Source organism: Sciurus vulgaris (assembly GCF_902686455.1).
Source record: "Sciurus vulgaris genome assembly, chromosome: 14".
Lineage (NCBI taxonomy): Eukaryota > Metazoa > Chordata > Mammalia > Rodentia > Sciuridae > Sciurus > Sciurus vulgaris.
This window is the reverse complement of record NC_136475.1, coordinates 8,260,195-8,274,129: the sequence shown is the minus strand read 5'-3', so window position 1 is coordinate 8,274,129 and position 13,935 is coordinate 8,260,195. Positions and strand designations below refer to the sequence as shown.

The 13,935-nt window shown below is 56.3% G+C and overlaps 1 protein-coding gene across 7 annotated transcripts in view; it reads right to left on the bottom strand.

Annotated features, from left to right (window-relative positions):
- Positions 1-13,935, bottom strand: part of NPHP1 (nephrocystin 1) — a 47,743-nt gene continuing 33,808 nt past the window's right edge. For 5 of the 7 annotated variants that reach the window (XM_079110659.1, XM_079110658.1, XM_079110660.1 and 2 more), the window contains 5 exons: positions 12,670-12,769; positions 7,182-7,294; positions 4,866-4,939; positions 1,678-1,722; positions 1-309 (listed from right to left, as the gene is read on the bottom strand). In XM_079110659.1, the coding sequence (XP_078966785.1) occupies positions 37-309; positions 1,678-1,722; positions 4,866-4,939; positions 7,182-7,294; positions 12,670-12,769 (605 nt within the window). In that variant the 3' untranslated portion in view covers positions 1-36. Of the gene's footprint in view, positions 310-1,677; positions 1,723-4,865; positions 4,940-7,181; positions 7,295-12,669; positions 12,770-12,854; positions 13,505-13,533; positions 13,716-13,935 lie in introns of those variants that run through there. The other 2 variants (XM_079110663.1, XM_079110661.1) reach the window with 2 other exon arrangements.

Here is a 13,935-nt window from a genome sequence, read left to right as displayed (position 1 = left end):
CTGCCTTCGGTTGTGCCTCTGGCTGGCTGCGGCAGGTCAAGGCCACTGCTGCCGGGCCTCGCCCAGGAAGTCATAGGCCTGCTCCGAGAGGTCGAAAGGCCGGTGGGCACCATCAGGCGACAGCAGAGCGCGCAGCGCACCCCCGTCCTCCCGGCTCTGCCTGAGGAAGGCAGCGATGGCCCTCCAGCGCGTGGCCTCGCTCTCCTCCTCGGCCCAGCGCAAGGGCGGCAGCGCGGTGCCCTGCAGGAGCGGCAGCGCGCAGTCGTGGTAGACCAGGAGGAATGCCGCCTTCAGGAGCTCCGGGTCCCTCTGTGAAAGGCAGACGGCGAGCCGTGAGTCGACCTGCGTCGCTGCAGTGGGGACCGACCCTCACTGAAGGCCACCAGGCGGCAGGAGGGTGCCCGGGGCTGGGCCGGTGCGAGGAGCGGGCTTGGCTCTCCAGGCCCTGAGGCTCCTGGAGACCAGGCTCATCCTAAGTGCCCCCAGCGTCAGGACCTGCGTCCAGGGGACCAGGCCGCTGCCCTCGGCTTCTGCCACGGCCAGCGTTCGTCTGGGGTCCCGAGAAAACAGACCCAGGAGAAGTGCCATGGACCTGCAGCCTCGCCTGGAGGCCGTCCTGAGGGTGCCGGAGGCCCCTGACAAGGGTGGTGCCGTATCAGCAGGCAGGGGTGCACCCGGGGTGTCTCCCAGCCACACCACCATGTGCAGGGCAGTCCCAGGGACTCAGGGTGCACACTAGACAGGCCCTAGGTCTGCGGGGTCTTAGCTCCCTGTTCTCCATGTTCCTCACAGATGAGCAACACAGTTCAGCAACTGGCGAGTGAGGACTGTGGGCCAAATTCGGCCTTCTCCCTCTTTTTAAAATCATGTTTCCTAGAAGCACAGCCACGCTCAGTCAGTCACTTACATGTCTGGGGCTGCTTTTGCAGCCAGGGGCCTCACACATGCTAAGTGAGTGTTCCACAAGGGGCTGAGCCTCCACCCAGGGCTGAGCACTAGTACAGAGACCACAGCGCCTACGAAGTCAAAAATATTTATGATCTGGCCAAGCAGAGTGGAGCACGCCTGTAATCCCAGTGGCCTTAGAGGCTGAGGCAGGAGCATCGCAAGTGTGAGGCTGGCCTCAGCCACTTGGCGAGGCCCTAAGGACTTAGTGAGACCCTGTCTCTCAATAAAAAATAAAAAGGGCTGGGGATGCGGCTCAGTGTTTCAGGGTCCCTGGGTTCTCTCCCTTCCAAACAAGAAAATGTTGGCTGGACCCTGGACTACAGAAATCAAACACCACTCACAGTGGGACGCGAGTTCCCTTTGCTGATTACCAAGCAACAGAAGCTAGAGCAGACATTTTTTCAAATAGTATGATACAGTTCAGGCTGGTTTTCTTTCTCCTTCTCTTTCTCTGATATGGGTACTGAAAGCTACCGGGATTTTCACAAGTAAGGAACATTTGTGAGCCTGCTGGGAGGGCTGGCTTAGCGCCTTCCCCTTCACGTCATGAAACTCAGTGATCTGAGATGACTTTGCTCGCTCGCCCTTCTTGGAATGTGGCTTGCAGCCATCGTGACCCAGTTTCCCTGATGGCAAGGGATCACCACTGTGGTCACTTTGCTGAAGAAGAGGCGTTATTCGAGTGCAAACAACAGCATGTGTTAAGTTTGGTGTGAAAAATCACATTACCTTCTCCGATCTTTTCAACGTGCTTTCCTTCTCAGCCCACGAACTCTAAAAAAGCAAGCAGAAAGAGGTTAGTCACGTGTCCCTGCAACACTTCTGCCTCTTGACTCTGTAGTAAACTTGTGGGCAGGGCTAGAAATGGCGCAGAGAATCTACACATGCAAGGTGCGACACTATCCTGCATCTGCTGCCAATCACTGGTACCAGGCCAACGGGCTGGATGTGCGCAAGACACCCAGGAGCCCGGGTCCCGAGCAGTCAGAGCCAATTTAAGAGAATCAGTGACAGCAGGGCACCCTGCTCAGGGCACTGCCCCAGCACCAGGACAGGGAAGACAGCAAGGAGAAAACAACCCAAATGCCATGGTCCCCGACAGTCCCGCCTGCCAAGTGACGCTCGATGCCAATGGATGTAAGATAGACTGAAGCAGATTTGCAAGTAAGTATTTCCAGCTTGTCCACAGGCTTCACAAAAGCTTCTCTAAAGAAATAAGAAACCGCGAGCTTCACTGATCCCACAGGAGGACGCGCTGAAGAACTTCAAGCACCAGTCCTGGCAGAGGTGAGCCTGGACGCAGCGTGCAGTCTCGGGCTGCCCAGGCCCTGAGTTCGAGGCATCCTCCTGCCGGGCCGGGCCCATGGCTCACCTGCAGGACGTAGGCCTTTCTTGGTAGGGAGACTCTGAGGTGCTCATGAGCACACAGTGCCAGGAAAGAGAGTCCCCATGACATAGAGGCTGCAGGGACGCTTCTCCTCAGGAGATCACAGATGGGACACTGTGGGAAGATCCTGAAGTGTTCAGTGTCACCACTGCCTCCTGGGACCATGGCTCCCCACCCTACTGACTATTCACCATTGCCTGGAGGTCCTCCAGGCCCTGAAGAGGCCCCTGAGAGAGCCAGAGTGCTTTACTTAACAGGCCACTATTATTAAAAAGCTAACCACATGCAGGGCACAGTGGTGCACGCCTGTAATCTCAGCGACTCAGGAGGCTGAGGCAGGAGGATTGCAAGTTTGAGGCCAGCCTCAGCAATCTAGTGAGGCCCTAAGCAACTTAGTGAGACCCTGTCTCAAAAAAGCTAACAAAACTGAACTCAGCTAAGTACACTAAGGCTCATGCACTTCATCATGTAAATTTTAAAGAACAGTATGGCTTAATGTGAGTATCACTGGGCAACTTAACCTCCAGTAAACTCTGCCTATTGTCAGTGACGTCACTTCATCTTTCGCTGAGCCAGCAGCGAGCGGTAGCTGTTGCCCACGGTCACCTGTCAGGGTCGCTGCTCTGCACCAGGCCTCCTTCTTCCTGGATGCTGAGTGGATCACATGACTGGACCTGGCCAAGGGGAAGGGAGCAGAAGTGGCCCCGGCGCCTTCAGGGCAAAGGCCATGGAGAACCTGAGGACCAACCTCCATTCTCTTTCTGTTCCTGCAGGGACAAAGGGCAGCACGGGGGCCACTTGTCTAGTTCCAGATGATGCCCTAAGGTAGGGGCCTCTGCCTGCCTGCACTCTGGGGGACCAGGGAGCAGGGTCTTTGCTGACCCCTGCAGAGCGGGTCCCAGGAGTGAGGAGCAAGCCCAGAGCCACGGGGGAGGCCCAGCGGGCGGAGCCTGCGTGTCCTGTCGTACAACAGGCTCAAGCGTGGGGGTGCAAACACTCCCACTTCTGCTATTTAATCAGACAAACAACTCACCATGGGCACATTGAGAAAATACAAATTAAAGTGACCCACCATCCAGAGGTCGTTACTGAGTGTTCTGCAGAGTCCTCCAATGTTCGCAGAGCTCTCTTTACCTGTCTGTACCATGTAACACACATACTCACGTGCCTACACACGCACGCGCAGCCAGCCCTCCTTCTACTTGGGTACCTCACCACACATACCTAGTGTGTCTCAGATGAGGTGTTTTCCTTCACGTCATAACAGACGGACAACTTCCTCCATGTGTGTTTTAAGGACCAGCCTGGGGCATAACTGAGCTCATCCACAGGGACAGCCCTGCCCCGGCCCCTCCTGAACCTGGCCAGTCAGCTCACTGTGTTTCTGAGCCATCTGCTTATCAAGGACATGGAGTTGTAGGCTAGCCTGACCTTGAGGTTCCCCCAGCCCAGCACCTAGGTTCTGTGACCTACGGAGACATTCCTGCGGAGAGCAGGGCCAGCCAGGGGGGCTCGGCGACACCTCTGTTGAACGCATGGACAGGAAGGGCTTCAGAGGGAGGGAGATCAACGCCGCGTCTCCGGCAGGCCCCAGTGAGCCAGCGAGTGGCCGCGGCTGTGAAGCTCAGCTGACACGGTTTGAGAGATCCCACCCCTGCCCCAGTCAAGCCAGCACCCGGTCGCCTGCAAGGTCTGACGGAGTCTGGTGGAAAACAAGGCCCCTAATCGCCTGTCGGGCCCTCTGACGCCCTCTTGGCAGTGGAGTCACCCCGGCACGGCCACCTCCTTCCGGCACCTCCAGTCCTCGCCCTCCACGGAGCAATGGACCTTGCCACGCAACCCTCACTCCCTGGCTTGACCATCACGCCAAAAGCAATGGTTGCTCTTCCCAGAAACTCTCCATGAATTCCTTCCTGCCCGGGAATGCTTGCCCGAGGTCTTCGCCGGCTCTCCCACGTCAAAATCCCCGCGGGCCGCCCTTGCTTAGGTCCGCCTTGCCCAAGAGCTCTACCATGACACACTTGCTGCCTTCCTCAAGTGGCCAGGCCCCGGGCCAGCCTGCCAGGGCACCTGTCCTCTTCCGGGCAGCACCTGGCACGAAGGTGTCTTCTAACACTTGTTGATCCTGGTGTATTAGCTTCAGCCACAGGAAACGGCCGTCTTTTAAGGTCAAAGCTTACCGGAAACTGCAGTTTTCATAAGGTCTGACCTAACGTCCCGCTGCCGAGCCAGACAACCAGCTGCGCTGGATTAGACCACACAGCAGTGCAGGCCTGGCTCCTCTGAAGCCTCAGCTGATGGAGTTCTGCTCTCAGGCCGTCACTGGTGGCCGTCTTAAGCTGAGGAGGAAGCAGGCACTCGAGTGCAGTGGGGTACGCAGCAGGTGCCCTCCCACTGCCGGGCAGGGAAGGCAGCTGGCCAGGAGCGTTCGTGTGTCATCTACTGGGGGAAAGCAAGAGCCAGCAGCAGGTGACAGTGCACATTAGCTGCCCTCGGAAACCAGCAGGTGCATCGGGACACGTCCACCCACCCGGAGGGCATCCATCACGTCCGGCTGCTCCAGGAGCCTGGGGAAGGTGGCCAGCACGGGGTGGCTAATCAGATCTGGAACAGAACAGAAAGATCTGCTGTGCACTCCACGCAGTACTGCACGGCCGAAATATAAGGATCACCAGATCACAGTTCTGCGCCCAATGATCCCGACACCTGCCACACTTTGGCCCCCAGGAGGCCTGACGCTGTCCCCCACTCTCCACTGCCCGTCCTACTTGGGGAGCTCTGACGTGAGTCTTGCTAGGCGAGGACTCCAGAGCCCTCCGGAGGGCTGGGGAGCCTGCTGCCTCTTCCTGGGGTTTCTTTCACGTTTCACCCTTCCTGTCATGACGGTGCCGTGTGAAAGAGCTTCCGATAGGAGGTAGCCCTGCTTTTGGAGGGTCGGACAGGAGCCAGGAGATGCCAGGGGAGAGGGCTGACTCCAGCCCACCGCCCCTTGGGAAGGACCCCAGACTCATGCCAGAGCTGGTGGATGGCAGTGGATGAAATGGGAGGGACCCAGGGACCAGGAGTCTGGCGGCACGACCTCGAGCAAGCAGGAGAGTCTCGAGAGTCCACGAGTGTGGCACAGAGAAGCTCGTGAGCCAGGGCGCCCAACACCAGGAGGCTACCCTGAGGGCTCTGGAGTGGAGACCCCTACCCAGGCCCCTGCGTTTGGTGCCAGGCCTTTCGCTGTGGCCCGTGGCAGGCAGGAGGGCAGGGAAGGCCTGACCCTTCTTTTAAAGGGCCTGCCCCTCCACGTGGGAGGCGCTTCTCCACGCCCCCCCAACACTGTCAAGCGGCAGTGCTGAGTCGGGGGAGACGCAGCCAGAGGAGCGGCTTCTGAAGGGCAGGGCAGTCTATCCTATGAGTTCATGTCCTCAGTAAGGACAAATCCTTCCTCCAGATCTTCTTATGCGTGTTCTGGGGTCACTGGAGCCAGTGACCTGAGTGGTCACCTCGACTACAGGCAGTAAGAAGCCTGGTTCCCTTGGAGACGTCATCATGCCAGGTGTAGTGGCCCATGCCGTGAGCCTGGCGGCAGGGAGGCTGAGGAGGAGCACTGGGAGTTTAAAGCCAGTCTAGGTAACCAAACAAGACCCTGAGCAACTCAGCAAGACCCTGACTCTAGATGAAAAACAAAAAGGGCTGAGGAGCTGGCTCAGTGGTGAAGTGCCCCTGGGTTCAATCTCAAATATCAGAAAAAAAAAAAAAAAAAAAAAAAAAAAGAAATCGTGTCACTCATGAAATGTTTTGAGAGTCATTAAAATAAACTCAATGACAAGGGGCAGCTAAAGGCTTAACGGTTCTCCCTTAGAGCATGGCCATTCCTTAAAAATGGCTGCTGCCCTCAAGTTGCCGGGTGGTGAGTCCTCAGGTGAGGACCTCTGTCTAACCAGGAACGCCGCTTGTCCCAGGAGCCAGCCTTCGCGCTGTCCCTTTCACTCACCCCTCTGTCCCCTCTGGCCTGCCTTCCTTTCTCGTCCCTCTAGCTCCTGCACTTCCTGCCTTGGGTCTTCAGATGAGCCACCCCTCTACCCAGCAGGGGTCCTCCCTGAGTCGGGTCCTCTTGGGCCTCCTCTTCCATGTGGCTTGCATTCCCGGTTACCTTCCGGTGTTTCCCAGCCCTCCTGTGAACGGCGGGAGGGCCGCCCCTGTACTTCTGTGCTGGAGCTCGGTGGCTGCAGAAGGGGAGGGCCAGCCCCAGGCTCTGCACACCGCAGACAGGACAGATCTGCTCACTCATTTCATGAGTTCGAGGCCATCCAATAAAATCAAACTGTTTTTCTTTTGGAAGCAATTCTTACAACACACATTTCTCTCTCTTTGCAAGCTCATTCATAGAAGAAACTTGTTGATTTCCTAAAATTATTTTTTAACATTAGACTCGATAAGCATTCAAACGTATAGAAGCTGTAAGAGTAAAAATAGTACGCAGAATGCAGAGCCCTCCTTCTCTGGATGCGCTCATTTTTAATCCACTGGCATTTAAACTTCATGCATTAAGAACCAGCTATTTGGGGTGATTTTGGTGTCTTCCCAAAAATGGGGGGAAGAACACAGGGAGCGAAAACGGCTTATTCAGAGACAGAAAGAGAAAATTCGATCGCATCTGCGTTTTAGGATCTCAAACCTCCAGAGTTAGAATATGCAATGCACTCGGGCTCGGAGCTCAGCGTCTGAGGAGTCGCGCCAGGTCACAGCCCTGGGCCCTCCTCCCCGGGCACTTCCCATGTCACACCACAGGCGATGACAAGGCTTCACGGGTCCCCTGGCCCCAGAGCACAGGGTGCGACGCGCAGCGGCTCCTTACCAGTGCTCTGCAGGCTCGTCCTGTCCTTGAGGAGTGCCTCTCCAAGGATTTGTCGGTAGAACACCAGCAGGTGAATGTAGCATGTGCCTCCGATCAGCGTTTCTGGCAGGAGGCTATGACAGAGGGAGAGGAACGCAGTCGTCAGGTAGTCCCCTGGGCCCAACCATCTGCTTCTACCATCCTTACTTTAAGGAACAGCTGCAGTTTTGCTTCCTTACTGGAAACATTTTAATGACCTAAAGGAGAGATTTCCACTCCAGGCTGGCCACTTGAACTCCAGATGACCTGTACTTTAGGAGTCGGCTCTGAGTCGCCATCCTTGATTTCATCTTAGCACGCACGCCCACATCAAATGTCAAAGGAAAAGTCATCAGTTACATGTTTTGAGAGCAGGGTACGAGGGAGCTACAAACTGTAACAAGGGCCTGTGGCTGCCACGCCTGGCTGGGGTGCAGGGCTGGGTGGGCCAGGAGGGTGTGACAGGCCTGCTGGATTCTGACCTGGCTGCTTCCTGATTGTGCTTTCGGTTCCTCCCTCTCCTCCCTCCTTTGTGACAAGTACTACCTGCACTTCAAGGAACCAGATGGGTTAAAAGGAGGGCCTGAGATGGAGTAAGGACTTAAAAGCAAACAAAAGATTCAGGATTGAAGTTCAGTTGGTATCGGTTTAAAACAGATTGTTACAACTCCAGGATATGATGCGCAACCCCCATGGTAACCACAGAGAAAACACCTCCAGAGTGTACACAAAAGGAAACGGAAGGGAATCAAAGTTGTCACTATGAGAATCAGTCGAACACAAAGGGAAGCAGTGAGGGAGGAAGCGAAGGGCAAAGAGCTCCAGGCACTGAGAACGAGCGGCAGGAGCAAGCCCTCGCCCCCAGCTGCTGCTGTGGTTAGCTGGTGCTGCCGGGTGGAGCCAGGGCCTCCCGCATGCTGGACAGGTGCCCCGCCACTGAGGCACCACCAGCAGGTGCTGTAAGAGCAACAGATTAACCCCCCAACTCAAAGACAGACTGTCGAAAAACAAGGTCCCACTCTGTGCTTCCCACGAGACTCGAGTTTACACTCCTGACTCAGAAGTTATAAGAGATCCTAATTTTATGAATCAATCCTTTATCTTAACTCCAGAGAATTCTAGAAGAACAATGATCACAGAGGCAACGTCTGGGCCTCCAGCGGTTGAAGAGAGTCCTGAGTGCGACCCGTGGGGCACAGAGTGGACGCGCGGGCAGGCTCTCTTCCAGCGCCACTCCTCCATCCCCACGGGAGCAACCGGGGCCCTCCTTCCAAAGCTGAAGCTCGGAGTGGCAGTTGGCTGCAGGGGCCACGCTGCCCCAGGCTCCAAGACCCTTCCACACCGTGCCTTTGGTCGCCTGCTCCAGCTGCGCCCCAACTCAGGGCTCATGCTGAACAACAGTCACCGGCTTCGCCCGGGCAGGGTGGGGCCTTCCTTCCTTCCTCAGCGGCCCCCTGGGCGCTGCCCCTCCTGCCCCTCTGTCTGGCAGGCACGGCCCCCCTCCCTGGCGCGGCACGCCTCCCCTCTGGCTCCTTCCCACTACGGGAGGCAGTGCTCCTACCTTTTTAAAAAAATTCCTTTGGAGAAACCTAGTTTTTCCAAACCCAAGATGGCCAGAAAGTTCCGTGCTACCAAAGGTTGGCAGCGGTGAAGAAGCTGGAATACACCTCTGCCCTCACGTGGAGTCCGGCGGGCCCTGGGGGCAGAGTGCCATGCGTGGGGGGAGCTGCCTCAGGCAGGTCACACTATTATCTTAGTTATTTTTAGCAATAACATAACTGGATTAAAAGAGAGAAAAAAATGCACCAAGAAGGCACAGGAGCGTCCGTTCATAGCAAATTCGTATGTCTGCACATGCAGCGACGGCTACCCCCGGCACTGGCCCTCAGAACTCAGTCCACATTCTGAGCTTCCCCCAGGGGCTGAGAAGTGCACCACTTCAGGCTGAGCCCTCTGTAAAGCAGCTCCAGGATGAGAAAGCTAATTCCTTTTATGCATGTATCTTAGTAGTCACTGGGTCTTGCATTTATTTATTTGTATGCCACGCTGAGGATGGAACCCGGGCCCCACACACTGGACAAGCGCTCCACCACCGAGCCCGGCCGAGACAGGGAACTGACTACGCCCTGAGAGGAGGTGACAACTGCATGGCACAGAGAGACTGGAACAGCTCCAGGGCTAGGAAGCCAGGTCCCAGGGAAGCTGGCTTGGTGCTCCTGTTGCGCCGACGCACCCCCGCCACAGCCAATGCCCAGAACAGCCACAGGCCCCAGGTGCGGGACCCTGGAGCTCCCTCCCCGGAGTGGGGCCTGCCCTGCTCCATTCCTGCTCTCAAGCCTCCTGCCATCCTCAGGGTACGCTGGCTCGCTCCATAGGCTGCGACCCATGAGGCCCTGGGGCACGAGGTTCTGGACAGACCGGGGTTTCCTGCTGTAGCGCTGCCTCCACAGCAAAGCGCCTGCCTTTCTCCTTTGAGCCAAGAAGCGCGGCTGGACCAAGGAGAAGCTGGTCAGCAGGGCGGTGGGCCGCAGAAGGAGAGGCATGGGCTGTCGGCGCCACCCTGGCTTCTCCCACTGAAGGCAGGACGGGTGGCAAGGCTGCAGGTGAATCAGCTGCCTCTGACTCCAGGGGTCAGGCAGAGCAGCCTCGTCCTGAGGCCCCCGCCTAGCCCCTCGCTGTGACCCACAGCACCAGCCTCGCACCACGGCTGTGGCAAGGCCTAGCGCCTCTGGCCTCGCTGGCCATGGCCTGCTATCTGTGAGCCAGCCTGTTCCTGGGTCACACAGCAGGGTGCCCCAGCCCGCCCTCAGCATCACCAGGAGGGCACACTGAAGGACCAGCCATGTGCGGGGCAATCTCAAGACAGCCGAGCCTGGGTCCTGAGAGCAAGGCAGGCAGGGCGGCAGGGCAGCAGGGTGGAACTCCCGGCAAGCACACCGGGCACCAAGGTCCTGGAGCCTGCTGTGTGCTATACTCAAGCAAGAGCCTCGGCCCGAGGTCTGGGGACAAGGACCCAGCACACAGAGACTGTTCCTGGTCCACAAGAAAGGGTGCCCCGCGACCTCCGCACACAGCCAGGCTTGACCTGGAGACGGGGAAGGGTCTGAAGAGTGGTATTTGGAGCCACAGCAGCAGCAGGAAGAGCCGCGCTGGAGCGAGCTGCGTGGGAGGGCGCCGGGCTCCCGAGGCCTGGCCCAGCAGCCGAGGAAGGGTGAGGCCCGGCCGCTCTCCCTCACAGAGATGCTACTGTGCTGCTGTTTCTCTCACTGGGAACAAAACCCAGGGTAGATGGGCCAAGAAAGGGCTACGAATATCCAGGAAAGGAAAAAAAAGGCAGGAGAGGGATTGATCTCCAGGTACGTTATGAACAGCTGCTGAAAGATTCAACCATCGTGTTAAGGACAAATACCTGTCAGCTCTGGAGCGAGAACAAGGGAGATTTGAAGCAGGGCCCCAATCCAGAAGGTGAAAGCCACCACCAGAGGCCACGCCAAGTCTTCCTTCCCTGCTTCCTGCGGCTGCCCCACTGCATCAGGCTCTGCCCCACGCTGTGCTCTGCTGTCCTGCTGTCCCGTGTCCCCTGTGTGACCTGGGGGAAGGCCCCCTCTACATCTTCCCACAGGCCTATCCCTCCTCCAATCCGTCAAAGCCTGTTTCAAATGCCTCGATCTTACCAGTGATATCACACCTCTTCATTTGAACAAATTCCATGATACAGTACCATCTTCCTGGTGTGTACGACACTTATTTGTATATAAAGTAATCACAATGTAAATAATTACAGCCAACACTTTTGTTTCCCAGGTGCCAGGAACTACGAACGCGGACTGTGTCTACTTAGCTGCTTTCCATTGAACCTCCTTGCAGCTTTACGGAATTGACCGTGCTACTGTGCCCACCTTAAGGAGGTGAACATCAAGATCCTGAGACAAAGCTCCCCGACAACAGGGCACCTGTGAGAACAGGAGGACCTGCGGGCTCACCACTGGAAAAGCTCCTCAGGAAAAGGCGAACCAGAACCACGATGGCAAACTGCTGTTTGCTTTTTAAATCAGCCCAAACAGAAAGAGCTCATCACACCAAGTGCTGCCAAGAACACGGAGTCACGGACACCCTTGCAGCTACAGGTGAGGGCAAGGGCCCGGGCATTCGGGGAAGCAGCCTAGCAGTTTCCATAGTTGAACCAACACAGATGCCCAGGAAACCCACAGCTGTGCATTGCTACCTGAGACGTAGACTCACCTCCACACGTGCACAAGACCTGCACACAAACATTTAGAGCAGCTTTATCTATAATCACCCAAACCCAGAAAAACCCAAATGGCCATCAACTAGAGAAGGAGAAACACGCTGCGGCACGCCCGCAACATGCAACATAGTGCTATTTAGAATGAACAGGAACGAATCACTAGCACAGGCAACAGCGTGGATGACCCTGGGGTGTACGGTGGCCGTGCGCTGCATGAATCCACCTGCGGCCGTCTGGACGAGCAAAGCGTCGGGGAAGAACACTGACGTGCAGCTCCGGAGGGCGGGGCCAGGGAGCTGACTGCAGAGGGACACTAGAGACCTTTTAGAGCAAAGGGCGTGTGCTCTTGGTTGTGATGGCTGTCACACTATTGTGTACGTTCGTGAAAACTGCACCCCAAAATCAAAAACTTCACTGCATGCAAATTAGACCTCAATAAACCTGACATTAAAAACAACCACATCCAGGTTCATACAGCCCAATTCACAACAGATAAGCTATGGAATCAACCTGGGTGCCCTTCAAGATGAAGGGATAAAGAAAATGTGGCATCTATGCACAATGGAATATTACTCAGTCATAAAGAGAAATAAATTATGGCATTTGCCAGCAAATGGATGAAACTGGAGACTATCATGCTAAGTGAAATAAGCCAAACCCAAAAAGCCAAAGGCAAAATGCTCTCTCAGATATTCAGGTGCTAACCCACAATAAGGGGGTGGGGGGAAGAAGAGAAGTTCATTGGATTAGACAAAGGGGAATGAAGGAAAGGGAGGGGAGCTGGAAACAGGAAAGACACAAGAATGAACCGGACAGAACTTTCCGGAGTGCATACATGATTACACGACCAGTGAAACTCCACGTCAGGTACAAGCACGGGCATGGGAAGGTATACTCCATGTGTGCGTGATGTCAGAACACACTCCACTGTCACGTATCGCTAAAAAACCAAATTTTTTAAAAAAGTTGAAGTTCCCAAGCACAGGCCCAGGCAGTGTGAGTAGCTCAATGACTTACCAAATCCGGCACTTGAGCTAAGTGGTAGAGAGAAGAGTAAGGGATCCTCAGCCGTGTTATTTTCCGATTTTCCTACTGCTCTTTGGCAGAAAATTAATGAGGAAAGAAGTAACCGACAAAAGACGCAGCGCAGGAGGAGCTGAGAGCAGAGGCGGCCTTGGGGCTGAGCGCCCGCAGGCACACGCGCCTGAGGCAGGGACCCACCTGAGCAGGCCTCGCCACCTTCTGTTCAGAGATCTGAGCTTCACCAGGAGCTGAGGCTGCCTCCGCACCGTCATCATCTGCTGGAAAACGCTGCCTTGTGCTACGAGACAGAAAACGGACTACAACGGCACGCCTGGGCCGGGCTCAACACGCAGCTCTTCACGGGGCCACTCGACGGGGCTGACTCATGGGCGGGCGGGAGGCACCCACACGAGGGCTGGCCCCAGACGTGGCGACCGTGGCGACGGGCCTCCCTGGGCACCCCCTGGCCACCAGCGCAGATACTCGCAGCAGGATCCATCTGGTGGCACCCCATGCAGCACTGGGCAGATGTGAAAGCTCCGGCCCCCGGTTTAAGGGCCACATCTGGCCTCAGGGAGAGGCAACCGCACCCCGATCTCTACCTCCTTCCTGTTCCAAGGTGAGAGACTGGCCCGAGGGGGCAGCAGCTGTGGTTAGTGTCCTGGGCCAGCACACAAGGACAGGGAGGGCTGAGGCCTGCGGCTCCGCCCTCCAGTTCTCTAGCGCAGCCCCTGGCCACTGAACATACGGAGAGGCACGCCATCTTTCTGGAGGTGACTGGAGGGGACGTGGCAGGCATATCACCATTTCGAGCATCTACACCCCTTGACCTTGAGATGGGCAATCTCTGAAGCGGCTGGCGCTCCTCATTCTGTACCTGCCACACTATCAGCTGGGCGTTCAGGGACAGAAGAATGCAGGGCCTCCATTTCTCATGACTTTCAACGTTAGGTCTTATGCGTGCTACCAAATTATAAGCACTTAGATAAAAACGATTCAGCTCAAAACAGCGAATGGCACATCCTTAAAACCGAGAATCCAAGCAGAAGATGCTGTGCTTACTAGAATACAGCCACTTTCTCTGAGGCACGTGCTGTCTGCCTGGTCTTTAAGGAAAAGGAGGTGCCACAGTTTGGATCTGGAGTTCCCCACAGGCCCACGCGTTAAAGCTGGGTCACCAGTCTGAGGCGCTAAGGGAGGAGGTGGTGGGACCTTTAGGGATGGGGCCTCGCAGGAGGTCAGGACACTGGTCAGCTGAAGAGGACACTGGGACCCCAGCCCTTCCTCTCTCTGGAGTCCTGGCAACCATGACACGAACAGCCCTCCTCTGCCATGTGTCCCCACCATGATGTCACAGGCTTAAAGAAACGGCTTAAGCCATTATGGACGGAAACCTGTGAGCCAACGTAAACCTTTCCTTCTTCTGAAAATGATGGTGTCAGGTGCGCTGTCACAGTGACTGAA